The sequence below is a fragment of the Dermacentor albipictus genome, chromosome 1 (genome assembly GCF_038994185.2).
Source record: "Dermacentor albipictus isolate Rhodes 1998 colony chromosome 1, USDA_Dalb.pri_finalv2, whole genome shotgun sequence".
Classification (NCBI taxonomy): domain Eukaryota; kingdom Metazoa; phylum Arthropoda; class Arachnida; order Ixodida; family Ixodidae; genus Dermacentor; species Dermacentor albipictus.
This window is the reverse complement of record NC_091821.1, coordinates 185729492-185747777: the sequence shown is the minus strand read 5'-3', so window position 1 is coordinate 185747777 and position 18286 is coordinate 185729492. Positions and strand designations below refer to the sequence as shown.

The window sequence follows — 18286 nt, the reverse complement described above, 5'->3', positions numbered from 1 at the left end:
CCAGTACATATAGATCTTTCCAATGAGTGTTCCCTGGGCTTCGCCATAATACTCTCCAGACTGTTGCGAACAAGCACGAGTGCTCCTTAAAAGCACTACAGAAGCTGCAGCATGTGCCTTTGTATTCATGCACAACAGTCTAGAAAGGAGTTATCTCCCCCCCCCCCCCCCTCGCAATAGAAAAGGTTTACATGAGCCTGAATTTGAGAGCTTTGAATAGCAGAAAAAAAGTTGGCATACAAAGACAGCAGCCAATAGGTTGCATACCTCCATGCTTCCTCAGCATATCAGCAAACCACTGTAGGCTCTTCATTAACAATAAATTTTCATTTTAATATAAAAAAAAGAGAGGTGTGACATACTCATCAGAAACAACATGCATACCATTTTGTGTGTATGTGTGTGTATGCAATGGCATACCGCTCAAAGAGAAGAGTAAACAATAAGGAGCTACAAAATTGTCTTCCTCACTCCACAGGCTTGACCGTGGCAATAAATGTTTGTAACAAAAGAAAAAAATAATAAACTGAGAGACAAAACAAAATAAACCGAAAAAAAAAACCCTAAATGAAAATTACTTTTGTCAAGTAAATAATATTACATTTTAAAAAAGCCACTTGTACAAAGATACCTCAATGCAGTTATTCTAATTATGACCACTTCCATCTGTCAGAATCAGTTCATTTAGCACACACAAAAGGAATATAACTACATCCACAGCACCAGCTTCTGAAGAACCAACAACAGGTATTGTAAAGAATACCGTTTGCAAAAGCAAAAGTGTCACTGTACTGCACTGTGGTGGTTTTAGTCTCGCACATTTCGATTCACAAATCGCTGACAAAATGCATGCTTATTTTTCGCGTGTGCTAGCACATTTTGTTGCACAGGAAAGGAAGCTGACCATGTTGTGCAAGTTGCTTTTGCAATCAAACACATGCTAAACATTTCTGCTGAAGGAGTGTTGTCCAACACAAAGCTCCTATGATACACTACAGCATACTTATTAAAACAAAAATGCACACTACAGTTAAAACTCGATCTAACAAAACCTGACTTTACAAAGTTCCCGATCTAACGAAGAAATTTCCATTCCCCGATAGGTACACGTACAGTTCAATGCTGTCATCAACCCGAATTAATGAAATTAACTTTGCCACCAAACTCCATTTAACGAAGTTTTTCCTGAAATAAATGAGTAAAAAAGTGGTGATTTCTTTGTTTTTTGACACAGACAAGTTTTTCTTTGTGCATGCGCTCTAGCGCAATCGTGTTAAAACATCTGGGCACCCTAGTCACAGCCCTAGCTTTATTTTGACGAGATTGCACGCCGCGCCCATGCGCAGCACAACGGACTCGGCAGTCGTCGATTCCTTGAGGCGGTTTCCTGGAGCCCACGAGGGAACTGAGGACGCATTGCAAGCACTTGTGGGCTATGAGAAGTGTGTGCACCCACTGCTAGTGAAGCACACACAGGCGAAGATCCCGAGTTTTCACTGCAACATACTAAATTCGCAGTTCTCTGCAGAACACCGAGGTGTCTTTTTTTTTCCTTTCGGTTTCATGCACAAGCAATTTGGGTCGGCCTTGCGGACTTTTCACACACGCAGGCCTGGGTTAGCGACAAACACAATGCTGTGGTAGCTTTTGGATGTCGTCACATTACAACTTTAGATTTCGAAGGACCGAACAATCCCTTTCTCGTTTTCACGAACTTCGCTATTTAGTGAAGTCGAGCGTGATCATTGCATTACTTTGTTAAATCGAGTTTCAACTGTAGACAGTAAAAACTAACACGTTCCTCATACACATACCAGACAGAATACATTGGAAGGCAAGTATGGTTCATGCATGCCTTAAAATTAATATGAATATTAAAAAAAAAGGTGGTGGTGGTGGGGTGGGGGCATTAAGAAAACGATGCTAGCTACAACAAAATACCACTTTTATAACATCTTTGCAGCTCATATATTTAGGGGGAAAAAAACACACACACCCTGATTGATTTAGACTGTCCACAGTTAAGTCGGCAGACACAAGGATAAAAACCAGTTTTACTGGTGACAAAGTCCTCCTCTATGGCATACCACACCTTGCACACAGAACTTGAACATTACATACATATAACATGAAGACATCTGCAGTTTCTATCATAAAATCTACACACAATGTGTTCACTGGATTTCTCATAATAGAGACAAAAGTAAATTAGAAGAAAAAGCATTTAGTGTAAGTGCTGTTGGAAATGGCAATGCAGAAAATTTCTTGCAATTAACAAGGTTTCAACAGAACATCAACAAGGCCAAAATGAGATGAGCAGGCATACATATGTTACAGCTGTGTACACGTATGTATTGTACTCATGCATGTCCTAGTTCAGGTTCTTTATTTCAAGTAATGTATTAGTGACTCACGTGAATATTCAGGTTTTAATATCATCTTTTAGAGCTTCACAAGATAACTTTCAAGAAACCTTCACTGCACAAAGTGAGATGTAAATTAACAGATTTGCACTGCAGTGACAATTTGTTTAAAAACCAAATTAACCATAACTGGGGTTGTAACAGTGCAACAGAATTCTGTGTGTGTGGTGGTGACGGTGGGCAGTGAGAGACTGAGAGAAAAGTAGCAGCTTAGGCATGCCTTTAAGACTTTAGAAACGAATACGCATTCCTTCCTGCCTGGCATCCTCAATGTGCATACACTTACAAATGGCCTGAAAAGGATACTACACTGCTGCCCTCCAAGTGGATTATACCAGCCAGGTTACAGCACAGAGCGAGTCCTCACAAAAGCTAAAACAAGCCTACAATGCAACAACGTGAAATGCCGGGAAGAGAGAAGCCAGAAAAAATTGGGGGAGGAGCAAACTACTTTGTAAGCGTTCCCTCAACACACAACAACAGGCTCAACCCATAGCTGCTAGCCACTGAAGACTGCATGTCATACAGCCAGAAGCAGTGTATTGTGGCCTGAGAACCGAGCGGACAAGAGTCACTGGTGGCTGAAGAGATCCCCAGCTGATGGCAAGGGTGCCAGACCACCGGTGACGCTTGGCAACAGGGTAAGGTCAGGCAAGTTCTGCAGGTGGGACTTGAGCTCGTTTCTGACATGCGTCACCTTGTGCAGCTTGTCACGGTGCTCCTGCACATAACAAGGCCAGATTCTTATTAAGAAATGTAGAACCCTCATAAATGAACACTTTGAAGAAAAATGACACTCAAACAGCACCCTCAAAGTTTGTTGGTCTTACACAGAAGATCACTGGTTGAGGCACCTTGTGGAAAGTACGAAATTTCACATTTTCCCATGCTTCTGTATACGCCTTAGAAGCTAGGAAAGCAAACACCTCCCCCATTCCTTCCCATGCAGGGAGCAAGGCGGTGTCCCGAACAGCGGTGTGACCCTCTTGCAAATCAGTCACAAACAGACTATATCGTGACTGCGGAACCCCATGATGACGGGACCAAACAAAAAGAGCAAAGCAGGGGTACTGAAACCAGCATGGCTGAGCAAGTGCCGGGAGACAGGAACGAGAGTAATGATTAAGGAAGGACCCCAGATCATGCTCATTTTTATATTGATCCCTATCTTTGTTCACCATACGACTCAGGCAAGGGCCTCAGCCGCTACCAGCCTGCATCCCAACAAAACTTCTGGCTTGCAAGCAAAAGTGTGCTGTCATGTTGGCACTTTCCCTTGTACCATCGAAGATGAGCCATGCAAGGTAAGTGCTCAAGAGTTGGCAGCCAAGTCTAAGCCTTTACATGGAAAAGAGGCTTATCGAGAAAGCTGTGTCCAACTTGATACGATGCCTCAGTTTATAAATTGTATGGAGATATGGACTCGAAAGGTGCCACAAATTACACTGTTGTTTTACTTTATATTTTTACATACTGAATTTGTCCACATTGTGGAAACAACATGTCGGAGGGACCTTAACTGATCTAAATGTGTCAAGAGATATCTGCGCCACATGGGCAGTGGTGGAACGGCCATTTGACCTTTTCATGCACATCTTGGCACAGGCAAAACACTGATTCGGCACAGTGCAAAGCATTTCTGGTGCAGTGGCAAATGTACATCTATGCACCAGATGGTCTCAATTTGACCTGAAATCATCAATAAATACTTATAACAGAGCCGACTTTACGCTCATAAATGAAGAATTTGAAATTAAAATTACAGTACTAGTATCTATATTATGCAATTGAATGACTTTCCGTGTGTATATTGCGGTATAAAGGTGCTTTTACCATTTCAAATTGCAACAGGAGTTTGTGCGTTCATGGCGCTTGAAGTGAGCAAGGAAAAATACAAAAAGACTGGAATAAAAGCATGTAAGCAAGACAATGCTACTGATCTGAAGTTACAGTTAAACGGACACTAACAGCAAATACTAAGTCGACATGGACTGTTCAAATAATATTCAAGAAACCTTGAAATGCGTGTTTTGTGCCAGCAAAAGACTTGGTTTACGAGAAAATTGCATCTGAAGGGTCCAAATACCTTAACTGGAATTCAAATCTTCCACCACCTAACTAGGGAGTGGTAATGTTGCATATGCCATCACCATCCTTGGCTGCCATCAGTGAGTTAAAATTAAATTATGGGGTTTTACGTGCCAAAACCACTTTCTGATTATGAGGCACGCCGTAGTGGAGGACTCCGGAAATTTCGACCACCTGGGGTTCTTTAACGTGCACCTAAATCTAAGTACACGGGTGTCTTCGCATTTCGCCCCCATCGTAATGCGGCCGCCGTGGCCGGGATTCGATCTCGCAACCTCGTGCTCAGCAGCCTAACTCCATAGCCACTGAGCAACCGCGGCGGGTTCCATCAGTGAGTAAAATGGCGCCTGACAAATGGCGGTATGGTTTTAAAGCAAAGCTATTAAGGGCTATTTCCCCTGTATTGTGTCCATGTGTTAACACAAAACTATCATCACCACGATTGGCTCCAGCATCATCATCTTCCACAGCTGATTCGTTGGCACCCGTCGGGGTTACCGCGCAAACGTGCCCATGCCGCTGCTCCCACATTCGTTGGTATCATTAATTCATCAATTAATTAATTAGGAACACGAACACGTAACCAATTTTACAGCAAATTACAGTGGGGCTGTTAAGGGATCGTTCTCCGAGGATTATGATGACTGTGGTGTTTTTTGGCGCAAGGGCCAAGTGTGGCCAAAGAGCACCAGGCCGGTGCTAATGAGTTCGCAGTGGAGCTATGAATAATGAAGGGTAGATGTTACGTGGCTGTAAAGGGGCCTAAAAACAGTCGCTCTGAAGTGCATAAAACCTATACAAGATAAAATTATGCCAATGGTTCTCCGAGGATTGTGTGGGTGTGTTGACACAAAACTACCCATATGTGAGCCGATCCCAAAGATAGTGTAATGCTGGGCCGACCCGCGGCAGAGATGAAGCAGGCATTCAGCACTCCCCATACGTGGGCCGATCCCGAAGATAGTGCAATGTCGGGCCGACCTGCGGCAGAGGTGACGCAGGTGTGAAGCACTCCCCATACATGGGCCCATCTCGAAGACAGCGCAATACCGGGCCAACCTGCGGCGGAGGTTTAAATTAAATTATGGGGTTTTACGTGCCAAAACCACAATCTGATTACGAGGCATGCCGTAGTGGGAGACTAAGGAAATTTGGACCACCTGCAGTTCTTTAACGTGCACCAAAATCTAAGTACATGGGTGTTTTTGCATTTCACCCCCATCAAAATGCAGCCGCCGTGGCTGGGATTTCATCCCGCGACCTCATGCTTAGCAACCCAATGCCATAGCCACTCAGTAACCGCGGCAGGTCGCGGCGGAAATGAAGCAGGCGTTAAGCACTCCCCATACATGGGCTGATCCTGAAAACAGTGCAATGCCGGGCTGAGCCGCAGCATAGGTGAGGCAGGCGTTAAGCACTCCCCATACATGCGCCAATCCTGAAGATTGTGCAATACCGGGCCGACCCGTGGCGGAGGTGAAGCAGGCGTTAAGCACTCCCCATACGTATGCAGATCCCGAAGATAGTGCAATGCCGGGCCGACCTGCGGTAGAAGTGCAGTTCGCCATTAAGGGGCCGACATACACAGCTTCGCTGGACATTCTTCTTCACAGAGTGGAAGGGCACTGAATTTTTGTTTCCACAGAAAGCAAGGACACAGCCATGGAGAATCCGAGCCAAAGCAGAGTGGTGGATTTGCGCTGCAGCTACTTTTGGTCAGTGAAGTGGACTGTTCGGACATCCTGTGACATCACATCGATGTGGAATTCTTCGCTACTTGCAGATGAGCCACTGCATTGCTGAATGAACGTGTTCCACGTCAGCTCTCTGAATTTTCACTAATTGCACCGACTATTCAACTCGTATCTTCATGAAAGTGCATAGATCAGATGTATGAACCTACGTGGACCACCGGGATACCCAATTCCGAGGTAGGGGTCCCATTCTTCGGTAATTAGAGCTGACTTTGTGACCCACGAGGAGCGCCCACCGGCCTTCTCACAGGCGATAGGCCTACTCACAAGCCGCATCAAGCTGCAGCCAATTACCGACCAATCGCTAATTTGGCAAGCGGACACTGACCCAATGTGTTGACCGCTATGAGAATTGAGGTTGATGGCGAAGAAATTCGCCGGATCAGGTCACAAGAGCCCAGGGGTGAAAAGCTGCCGGCGAGAAGTTGAAGCAAACGTCGGCAACACATGTGGCGATGACCTTGATGACACCACCGGCAAGAGCCTCCGTCACAGGATGAAGCGAATAAACAAGGGCAAGCTGCTCAGGGGCGCGAGAATGCCAGACCTCCCACGCGAAGACGTGAAGATTGTAATGAGGCTGGAACTTCACAAATCCGGCATGCTCAAAACACCGTCGAATAACTGTGGCCTCCGCTTGCCTCCAACGTGAACAATGAGGCATAAAGCACCGAGGAGGTCAATGGGCCTAATAATAATATTTGGGGTTTTACGTGCCAAAACCACTTTCTGATTATGAGGCACGCCGTAGTGGAGGACTCCGGAAATTTTGACCACCTGGGGTTCTTTAACGTGCACCTAAATCTAAGTACACGGGTGTTTTTCGCATTTCGCCCCCATCGAAATGCGGCCGCCGTGGCCGGGATTTGATCCCGCGACCTCGTGCTCAGCAGCCCAACACCATAGCCATCAATGGGCCTACTCCTTGCCATTATCGTAGCAAAGAAGGATTCGTTTCTACAAATTGTAGCGATATGTCTTCCTCGTGTGAAGTATAACACCTTGATCCATCAGCTGTGATAGTGACGTCGTGTTAACAGGCAGAAATATCAGCTTGATTGCCCGCAGGTTCTGAATGCCGCCATGCACTGGGCAATCATCAACGACGAACAGAACATTACACCCTCCAGCCGCAAACTTGCGGTCAAGGTGCTGCACGTATTCCTTGAAAGTTGCCACAGCCATCTAAGGTTTCTTATTGCTCTTGTAAATTAAGTCATCTTTTGGTGACAGTCATGTATTTTTAAAACGAGGCTTCTCCGTCTTGCCAACAACAAGCACCAGCAGTTTGTGCTCACTGCACATGTTCGCACCGAACAAAACAGTGATTCTGTCTTTGTTCTGTTGCCACCTCTTGTCTGCCTCCTTCACAGTGAACGTCTTCATAGGCAGCATTTTGTAAAATAGAACAGCCTCATCAAGACTGTACACATCTGCTGTGTCGTACTTGGCAAGTAGTGGAGTCAAGCTGCGCTGCTTCCAGCCGTTGAGAACACTGGCCAGCACTGCCCCTCTCACCACAAACAGTAAAGAACGTTAAATTGTTGCAATCCTTGAAGCAACAGAACCATCCATTGCTGCATTTAAACTCCTTATTAGCATTTATAGCATTTGCTTTCTGCAGCCAAGCAATCAAGGCAGCTTCAACGTCAGCATATGTAGGAGCATGTAGGAGTGTACGCTTTGCAGAATGAGTTTAGCTGTACGCATTGAGTATTTTCTGCTTGTTCTTGACGACGTTACACAGCATTGTTACACTGTTGACTTGCAGGCCTCTTCAATCAAACAAACCTTTCCTTGTAGCAACTCTTGTACTTCAGCACCTTCTGAGCAGACTACAGTTAAACAATTCACAATGAAAAATGCGCAGGCACAGACAAACGCAGCAGTTGCACAACGTTCACCAACTGACAGGACCAAACAAGGCCCACATGCTGGAAAAGCATGGCCTCCAAGATCTGTTCTTAAAAAATATGCATAGAACCTAATTTATTTGAAGCCTCCGAGATTGGAAACTTCTTTTGCATAGCTCGGAAGCCACGGTGAAGTATACAAATTAACCGGGAAGTGGCAGACTGGCCCCACCAATTATCCGGTTAAATATACATGTAAAAATTCAGGAGCACACATGCAATACAAGTTATCCAGGATTCCAAATCGAGGTGTGTGTGTGTGTGTGTGTATGTGTGTGTGTGTGTGTGTGTGTGTGTGTGTGTGTGTCCGTGCGTGCACGTGTCTGTACATGCTGGATTGTGAAGAAAAAAAGATGTGGAACCTTGGGTATAGCTGTGTGTGTACAAGCCATACACTTTAATGTGAGAGCCAATGCAAATTTGTCTCACCAGGATGTAGCAAATGCCAAAAACCCACAGATGCTCCCCCCCCCCCCTTACTTCCATGGTCCCAAATGTGGTCTAACCTCGAGTTTCTGCTCCGCAAGTGCCATGAGCTCTCTCTGGTGGAAGGTGAAGCTGGCCAGCATCTGGGAGACTTGCTTGCGGTCTTCTAATTCCTGGGCCAACCGGCTGTTGTACTCGGCTAGCAGTGAGCAGGCCTCCTCCACTTGGGCAGAAAGGCGGTCGGCCGCCTGTCGGTCTGTGTGAGAACCACTAGTGAGCCACGCGCATGCATTTCCAGATTAAATCAGGTTAAAAACCAATTTCTCCCCAAAAAGTTGCTTTTAGAATAAAAAGACCTCAAATAGACGAGTTTTACGCAGAAGACACTGAAATGTACTTATCAGGAAGTAAAATAACAGATTTCCTTCAGCAATTGTCAAATGCATGATAACTTGAATGCAGGCATCAGAAATTTTGAGGGGTGGACACCTTGTGACCGAAGGGCGAGATTCTACACACAACTACAGTAGGATACAACTTAAAAAACAGTAGTTGGCAACCAAGACACCAAGGCACACGGAACGTGCAGGGTTGTGTTACTCCGCTAGCCAATCACAGAAGCAAAAGTCGTCATCATGCGACATCTTCAAAATGGCATCGTACTTAATACCTCCGGAACGTCTGCTGTTCTTGAAGAGGCTATTTGTCGGTGGAAGCTACGAGGTGTGCAGCAGACATGGACAAAATGTGTGGAGTCCGAGCATTTCACTCTTCAAAAGTCTGCGGTACAGTTCATTGCACTGCCAAGTCTGTTTTATTACTCATGAAACTTCCCCGCCAACTGAGGTGAAACTTGACAATACTGTCAAGTTTGCGCTCGATTTTCTTTCCTCTCTTGTCCCATCCTCGAGCAGTTTCCCCATAAGTTAATATGCACCAACAAGCCAATCTAAAAACCCTTCCTGACAGTAAAAGTTGATGCGAAGCAGACAGTATTTTTAATGTTCTAGCAGTTCCTTGCTTTCTGCCCACAAACAATTCATTGTGCGTGTTGTATCAGCCGTTCAGAAATATATATATATATATTTTTTTTTTCACGAGAAGTGCTATTGATTGAGGACTCAACCTAAATTCAGTTGTGCCCGTGCATTCATCGCATCATAAAATCCATACTGTTAAGGTCAGTCTATGTATGTTTCACTGTAATCCTTCGTGGTTGGACAGGACCACTGAAGAACAGCTGTTGGCTTGCTGGCATGCTTTCCTAACTGGCCACTGGCATTGTGGCTGTCCTTTTGAGGTAGCGGAATTGTCAAGCTTTATCCAAAGGCACGTAATTTCAAGCTCGGTTTCATGATTTCTGGGTGCTGTGCAACGGTGAACGCTGTCGTTGGGAGCTAACTCAGCTACTGAGCCCGAGGATACGTTCAATCCCAGCTGCAGCAGCCGTGTTTCGATGGAGGCAAAACGCAAGGCACCTGTATACTGTGTGGTGTCAGTGCACGTTAAAGGGACACTAAAGGTTACCAGAAAGTCAAGTTAAAGTGATAAAGCAATGCTCTAGAACATCTAACGCGTCAACATAATTGCGAACAGAGCTTTAGTAACCGATAAATTAAGGTAAATGCATGACACGTTTTGAGACCCCCCAGTGACATTCCGGTACTAGCCCGATGACGAAAGCACTCCTCATCATAATTTATGTCACTAGTACTCAACTACTCGTACTAAAAAGATCATTTCATTAGATTATAAGACGGAAGAAAATGCTACTTGTCTACTTCTATTCGATTCTAAGAAAAAAATAACATTTTGACGTTACTCCTGAGTAGTAGCGGTGATCGAAAGGTTTCGTTTTCACTCGACTCTGCGCGCTCGACTTTGCGTCGCACGCGCTTTGGACTTTCAGTTGTTTCTTTCTCGCGTCGTGCTGCGGTTGTCCTGCTGGCTCGAGAAACTTGCATTTGGAACAAGCAGCGAGAATGCCACGTCCATGTGATGTCGTGGAATGCGCGCACGGTCCGCGGAACTTGAACAAGGACAGTTGCAGCGGCGAATGTAACGTTACTTATCACTGTGTGCCAACGAATGAACCTCTCTGTTCGAAGTGGTTAAGTGCCGTACCTCTGCCACAGCGCGCTGGCAAAGAGCCGAAAAATCATGTAGTGTGCTCGCTGCACTTTCGTCCAGAGGATTACGAGTTCAACGCCGACCTACTGAAGTCGCGTGAGGTGCCCTTCAAAGCAGGCCATCATCGTAGTAGTACGCAACGACGCCGGCAGCGCGAGCCCTCAACAGCACGTCGCTTAAATTGCTGAACTCGAGCCCAGCATTGCAAGGCCACCCATTGCAACAAGCGTCGAAGTTGGTGCCATAAAATAAAGAACCAGCTTATCGTCGTGCGCTTTCCCTTCCGCTAGCCACCATAGTTCCGCTTTTGCGCTGCTGTCGGCTCCGTCTTGGCTCTTTCTGGCCGCGCGTTTGCGTGTTGTGCAGAAAAGCCGTTGCACCATCTGCGGGAGCCGTTTTACTCACCGATGGCGCAACGTCACTATGAGACCATGATGTCAATACTCCTCGATCGCAGCGCGGGTGATTTGAACTGCGCTAGAGGTACGCGGACGCTTCAGGACGCATTTTCTCTTAAAATAAGTCTCTTCTTCGCACGAAACAAGCGTTTCGAGGTTTCTGGGATGGTATTTCAACAGGCAACGTTGACTTAATATTAACCTTTAGTGTCCCTTTAAAGAACTCCAGGTGGTAGAAATTATTCCAGAGCCCTCCATTGAGCCGTCCCTCATTACCAATGCATTGCTTTCACCACTTATACAATGTCATCAAGAAGTCATGAGCTGTATTTGACAATTTGAGGGTGTTGTGCAATTATTTTATGCCTAAATAAACTGTCTTTGTACAGCCTTGAGCAGAAACATCCTAATACCTGTGTAATTATCTTAATTCCGCAGGTCAAATGTGTGATGTACTCTTGAAGTACAGAGCAAGCAATTGGTTTCAGTAACCATGAACATTAAATGGTGGAGAATTCGTTTCAAATGTCTTGAGTGCATGTCCCATTCATGCACTAGCCAAATATTGCCTTATATTAAGCTCACACATGACGTTACTGCAATTGGCAATACAGCTAAGGTGCTGTGCACTGCATGCCTCGTTGCCCATTTACAGCTTCCGGAGGTTAAACACCACATACCATACCACACATAACAGTATGTGCAGAAGTTCATAGAAACAGCAAATGTCAAAGGCGTAGCATTCTTGATTAGCAAATGACATGAACAGAGTACTGCAAACATATCTGTAGAGTTGCACATTCAAAAATCAAGCTGCATGTGATAAGACATTTGCAAAGTTCTTGTGCCGAAGATAGGTGCATGGTTGAGTTGCACTGGGCACTTGGATGGTATAAACAGGTGATATTTAATTAATGAGATATTGTAACAAAAGTAATTTATGCACAGTAACATTATATAGCAGTCCACAAGGCAATGTTGCTGGGTCAACTTTTCATCGTTTGTGTTAACTTTGCGCTGTGGCAAGAAATCTTTGAGACACAGACTAGTAGATGGACTTTGTGTTTATTTTTCCATTCAAACAATATGCTGTTGGGCTGAAGTGAAGAGACCCAAGACACAGTGGCTTCAGTGTGACAAAAGAGCATGCATTAGACAAGGACAACATACACCCATCAACAGATATACATACAGTAAAATATTTACATCTCTCTCCCTCTATCAGGTGTTAACTTGATCATTTATCATTGCAGCTGTTGTAATCGCACCGCTGGCGCGAGTTGTGGCATCTGGGTCGCAAGCCCCAAGGGTAGCGTTGGCCTGGCGGCCTGGGGCACAACTGGAAGCATCCGAAGGTCCTGGCAAAGCATGAGTCGACTGCTAACAGAACAACTTGTTTATTCTAGCATCGCAAAGAGCGGCCCGTCAGGTCGACCAAAGTGGAGAGACGGGAGAGCACGCTTCCCGATGGAAGAATTCGGAGCCTCTCTCTTCGCGTCCGGGGGCAGCTGCTTTTATACTCTCGGAGTCGAGGGCAAGAAGGAAGGTCACGGGATGAGGCCACGTGACGGCGAGGCACGGACAAGCTGAGAGACATGTTGAGACGAGTGTAGTGATTCATCGGCCGGGCCGGCGCCGATCAGACCTCCTCGCTTCACACTTGGGGAGCTCCTCTCCCCGGCTGCCGCGCTTTGACAAGCGTGGGCACCAACATGCACACACACACACACGCACACACGAATACACGTGGCATCGAAACATGCCTGGACGCGCTTGGCGGGGAGACGTCGCGGCAGCGCCGAACGGGCCAAAATGTCCGCCGCTTTGAATGAAGCCCCAGCATCCGTTGCATCCCCGCCGGCTATACCGCGCGTCGTAGGCGAAACGTAACAGACCGCAATGCCGGGGGAAGGAGATCCCGATAGTCAGGGGACTGCATCTGCTGTCCGGAAGGATGTCGCTCGATGATGCTCATAACCGAAGTCGGTCGTCCTTCGGCGTTTCTTGAGCGCAGCGCACAGAGAAAGCCTCGTTCTCACGTTCAGGTTCACACAGGACACTGCAAAGTGACTTCGGGAGAGTTGCCATTTTTGTTCTCGTTCCCAGCAAGCGTTAGAAATACGCAGAAACTCAGCCGCTCAGTCAGAGAGCACGGCACAACCCTCACTAAGCCATGCCAGGCTCTTTCCCCCTTTTTTTTCTACTGCCTAGTTCCTTACAGTAGTCTAGCAGCACTCAGAACGCATCCAAAAATTGGAAAATTGCACTAGAAAGCACGTCATCACTTTGAAACACTACACAAAAGCAATATGTTAAAAATCCTGCCTCAGGAAGAAAAACATCAGTAACAAACAACTTTGAGGCTTATTCCTACGTTAGGGGCTTCGACTTAAGCCATCGGCGTTACTGTTGAGACTCCCCTTTTTGTAACGCACCTCAAAGGAATATTGTTGCAAAGCGAGGCTCCAGCGCAGGAGGCGGCCATTTTTGGGAGATGGTCTGCAGCCATTGGAGAGGGCAGTGATCCGTCTCAATGATAAACCTCGAGCCGGCTAGGTAGCATGACAATTTCTGAACGGCCCACACGAGACACGCACACTCTTTCTCGGTGGCGCTGTACGCCTGCTCACGACTGGTCAGCTTACGACTAGCATACAGGATGGGATGTTCCACTTCTCCACTTTCCCGTTGGCACAGTACAACGCCCATGCCTCGCTCACTAGCATCGCACTGAACAACGAACCCTTTTGTGTAGTCTGGCGATCGTAGCACAGGCTGGCTTGTTAGGGCGCTCTTTAGGGCGCTAAAAGCTCTTTCCTTTGTCTCGTCCCAGACGACTGTTTGGGGCTCTGTCTTTCTTAGAGCATCCGTCAGGGGAGCCACGATATCAGAGTACCTGGGGATATACCTCCGATAGTAGCCGGCGACACCTAAGAACGACCGAATATCGGTCTTCGTGCGCGGTTGCGGGAAGTCTCGCACAGCGGCCACCTTTATTTCAGAGGGGCGGCGACAACCCCGTCCAATTACGTGACCGAGGTAGACAACCTCGGCCTGTGCTAACTGGCACTTGGGAGCCTTGACTGTCAAGCCCGCTTCGCGCAGGCAGGTTAGCACTGCCCGCAAGTGTGCCATATGCTCAGACCACGATGCGGAGAATATCGCTACGTCGTCTAAATATGGTAAAGCGAATTCTTGCTGTCCCCGCAACACTTTATCCATGAGGCTTGAAAAACAGTATGGCGCGTTCTTCAAACCAAAACTCAACACTTTAGGACAGAATGTTCCCATTGGTGAAATGAACGCCGCATACCTACTAGCCTTTTCTGTAAGTGGAACCTGCCAATAACCCCTGACAAGATCTAGGGTGGAAATAAACTGAGCGCTACTAACTTTCTCAAGGCGCTCCTCGATGTTAGGGATCGGATAAATTTGATCCTTAGTGATGGAATTAAGCCTGCGGTAGTCGACGCAAGGAGGAGGTTCCTTGCCCGGTACCTCAACTAAAATCAAAGGGGAGGTAAAATCACTCTCACCCGCCACCTCAATAACACCGAGCTGTAGCATCTTCTTTACCTCAGCCTCCATAATATCGTACTGGCGGGGTGACACCCGGTACGCCTTGGATCGTACTGGCTCTGGGGAGGTAAGTTCTATATCATGAGTAAGGACAGAAGTTCTACCAGGCCTCTCACAGAACTGACCTTGAAACTCTTGTAAGAGCTGGTGTAGTTCGGTTTTCTGCTCAGGCGACAGCAGTGCTTTACTGATTAAGTCACTAATGACTTGATCGGTGTTTTCCCTGTTCGTCACTGAGCCTAGTCCCGGAAGCTCGACCGGAAGCTCTTCGGGAACGTTTACCATCATACACACCACTGCTTCACGTTGCTTATAGGGTTTGAGCAGATTACGGTGGTAAACTTGCTGTGCTTTCCGTTTTCCTGGCAGACTCACCACGTAGTTAACGTCCGACAGTTTTTGAACAATCCGTGCTGGGCCCTCCCACTGCACGTCGAGTTTGTTTTTTAGCGATGTGCGCAATATCATGACCTCACCGCCCACCTCAAAACGACGGGTCCTGGTTGTATGATCATAATAAACCTTGGCCCTCTGCTGGGCCTTTGCCATTGCTTCACCTGACAACTCCTGTGCCCTTAAGCGTTCGAGGAGCCTAAGCACGTACTCCACCCTGGGTCGTCAACCCTGCCTTCCCACGATTCTCGAAGCATGCGAAGCAGAGACCGCAGCGAGCGACCGTACACCAGCTCAGCTGGCGAAAACCCCGTAGCCGCATGCGGCGCGGTCCGTAATGCAAACATCACCCCAGGCAGACACAGCTCCCAGTCAGTTTGATGTTCAAAACACAATGCTCTCAACACGCGCTTCATGACGGAGTGGAGCTTCTCAACGGAATTCGACTGGGGGTGGTACACTGAGATGTGTAACAGCTTTACCCCGCACCTTTCGAGAAAGGCTGTCGTCAAAGCGCTAGTAAACACTGTGCCCTGATCTGCTTGCATTTCCGCAGGAAAACCAACTCGCGCAAATATGGACAGTAGTGCATTGACTATCTCAACTGAGCTGAGTTCTTTAAGCGGCACTGCTTCAGGGAACTTTGTCGCTGGACAGATCACAGTCAAAATGTGTCTGTACCCCGTGGCTGTTACCGGCAGAGGTCCCACTGTATCAATAACGAGCCACCTAAAAGGCTCTGTAATGATAGGTACCAACTTCAACGGCGCCCTCGATTTGTCCCCTGGTTTGCCCACCCGCTGACAGGTGTCACATGTCTTCACAAAGTGACCTGCGTCCCGAAAACACCCTGGCCAATAGTACTCTTGCAAGAGACGGTCCTTAGTTTTCTTAACTCCTAGGTGTCCGGACCACGAACCCCCATGCGACAAGCGCAACAGATCCTGACGGTAGCACTGAGGCACGATCAGCTGATCGAACTCCACTCCCCTGCGGTCTAGATACTTCCGGTACAGGACCCCACCTCTTTCCACAAAACGAGCATTTTTCTTGGCGATACCTTCCTTGACAATGCAGCGTATGTTTTCTAGGCTACCATCCTTTTTTTGCTCGGCTATCAAAGCCGACCGGCTGACTTTTAGCAACCTATTAAGTCCATCTGACGTAGGCGCGATGAGCAAATCTGCAGATAGCTCTTCTAACTTTCCCGTGTCGGGCATTTCCTCTCCAGTATCTGGTGCCTTCAACGCTACAGGCTCAATTTTATTCAGTTTGGACGTGCTCTGAATATCAGCTTGCTGCGCCTCTGACCCTTTCTCATTGTTCGACAACGTCGGCCCCGCAACTACCGCCTTTGCAGCGAGCTCCCGAACCTTCGATCTGGTTAAAGGGACACTAAAGGTTACTATTAAGTCAACGTGGACTGTTGAAATACCATCACAGAAACCTCGAAACGCTTGTTTCGTGCCAAGGAGAGACTTATTTTAAGAGAAAATGCGTTCTGAAGCGTCCGCGTACCTCTAGCGCAGTTCAAATCACCCGCCCTCCGATCGAGGAGTACTGAAATCATGGTCTCATAGTGACGTTGCGCCATCGGTGAGTAGAACGGTGTCCGCATACGGCGCTACAGCTTTTCTGCGCAAAACGCAAACGCGCGGCCAGAAACAGAGCCAAGACAGAGCCGACAGCAGTGCGAAAGCGGGAGTATGGTGGCTAGCGGAAGGAGAAACGAATTACGTCCCACGGCACACGGAGAGTCCGTTTTCGTTAAACTATAGGCTGCGGCGAGCTCGCAGCGTGGTTGGCGCGGTCTGTGAGCCTTTTCGCACTCACAACAGGGCATAAAAAAAGTGCGAATCGACGCAAAACTCGGCCTAGAAACGTGCTTCGCCACAGCCAAGCTGGCATGACCCAGATGTCGTTTCCCGCACCGCCACCAGGCGCCGCTACTATACCTCAAACTCCAGCGCAATACGCCCATAAGCTGGTACTTCATTCTATGACGCAAACTTCGACACTAGTCGCAATGGACCCTGACACCGACAGATTGGGTCACGATGGTGGGCTCAACTTCAGCGATTTGAGCACCGACGAGCGCGACCTGCTGCTGAGGGCTCGCACTGCCGGCGTCGTTGTGTACTACAACGGCGGCCTCGACACCGGCTCTCAGGAGCGGGAAAGCAACAAGGGCTTCCCACGACATCACATGGACGTGGCATTCTCGCTGCTTGTTCCAAATGAAAGTTTCGCGAGCCAGCAGAACCCTCACAGCACGACGCGATAACGAAAGTACTGAAACTCCAAAGCGTGCGCGGTGCAGAGTCGAGCGCGCAGAGTCGAGCGAAAACGAAACCTTTCGAACACCCATATTACTGAAGGGCAACGTCAAAATGTTATTTTTTCTTAGAATCGAATAGACGTAGACAAGTAGCATTTTTTTCCGTCTTATAATCGAATGAAATGATATTTTTAATACGAGTAGTTGAGTATTAGTAACACAAATTATGAGGAGTCCTTTCGTCATCGGGCTAGTACCGGAATGTCGCTGGGAGGTCTCAAATCGTGTCATGCATTTACCTCAATTTCTCGGTTACTAAAGCTCTGTTCGCGATTAAATTGACGCCTTAGACGTTCTAGAACATTGCTCTACCAGTTTAACTTGAGTTTCTGGTAACCTTTAGTGTCCCTTTAAGGCCTGAATGCTAGCCTCACCAAACAAAAGCCCCTTCTCGCGCAGGAGGTGATCGGACTTGTTCGAAAATAGGTATGGGTACTGGGGGGGCAGCATAGATGACACTGCGGCCTCCGTCTCAAGTGCTCCGAAAGGTCCTTCAATAAGCACTTTTGCTATGGGCAGACACACGCTATGAGCTTCCACGGCTTGCTTGATCCATGCGCACTCGCCCGTGAACATATCGGGTTCTACGTAAGAGGGGTGAACTACATCCATTGTAGCTGCGGAATCGCGAAGCACTCGGCACTCTTTCCCGTTCACAAGGAGGTCTCGCATGTAAGGCTCGAGAAGCTTCATGTTCTCGTCAGTGCTGCATAACGACAAAAACACGACTTTTGTTTTTGTTTCCGGACACTGCGCCGAAAAGTGACCCGGCTTCTGGCACGTATAACACACGCGCGCTTGCCTTGTCTCGAAGCGCTTTTTGCGTTCGGCTTCGGCTGCCGCC

The 18286-nt window shown here is 47.5% G+C and overlaps 1 protein-coding gene across 1 annotated transcript in view; it reads right to left on the bottom strand.

Annotated features, from left to right (window-relative positions):
- Positions 1-312: 312 nt before the first annotated feature.
- Positions 313-18286, bottom strand: part of LOC135921946 (regulation of nuclear pre-mRNA domain-containing protein 1B) — a 53914-nt gene continuing 35940 nt past the window's right edge. Inside the window, exons 6-7 of the mRNA XM_065456372.2 lie at positions 8685-8860; positions 313-3144 (exon numbers count right to left, since the gene is read on the bottom strand). Coding sequence (XP_065312444.1) covers positions 2995-3144; positions 8685-8860 — 326 coding nt within the window. The 3' untranslated portion in view covers positions 313-2994. The remainder of the gene's footprint in view (positions 3145-8684; positions 8861-18286) is intronic.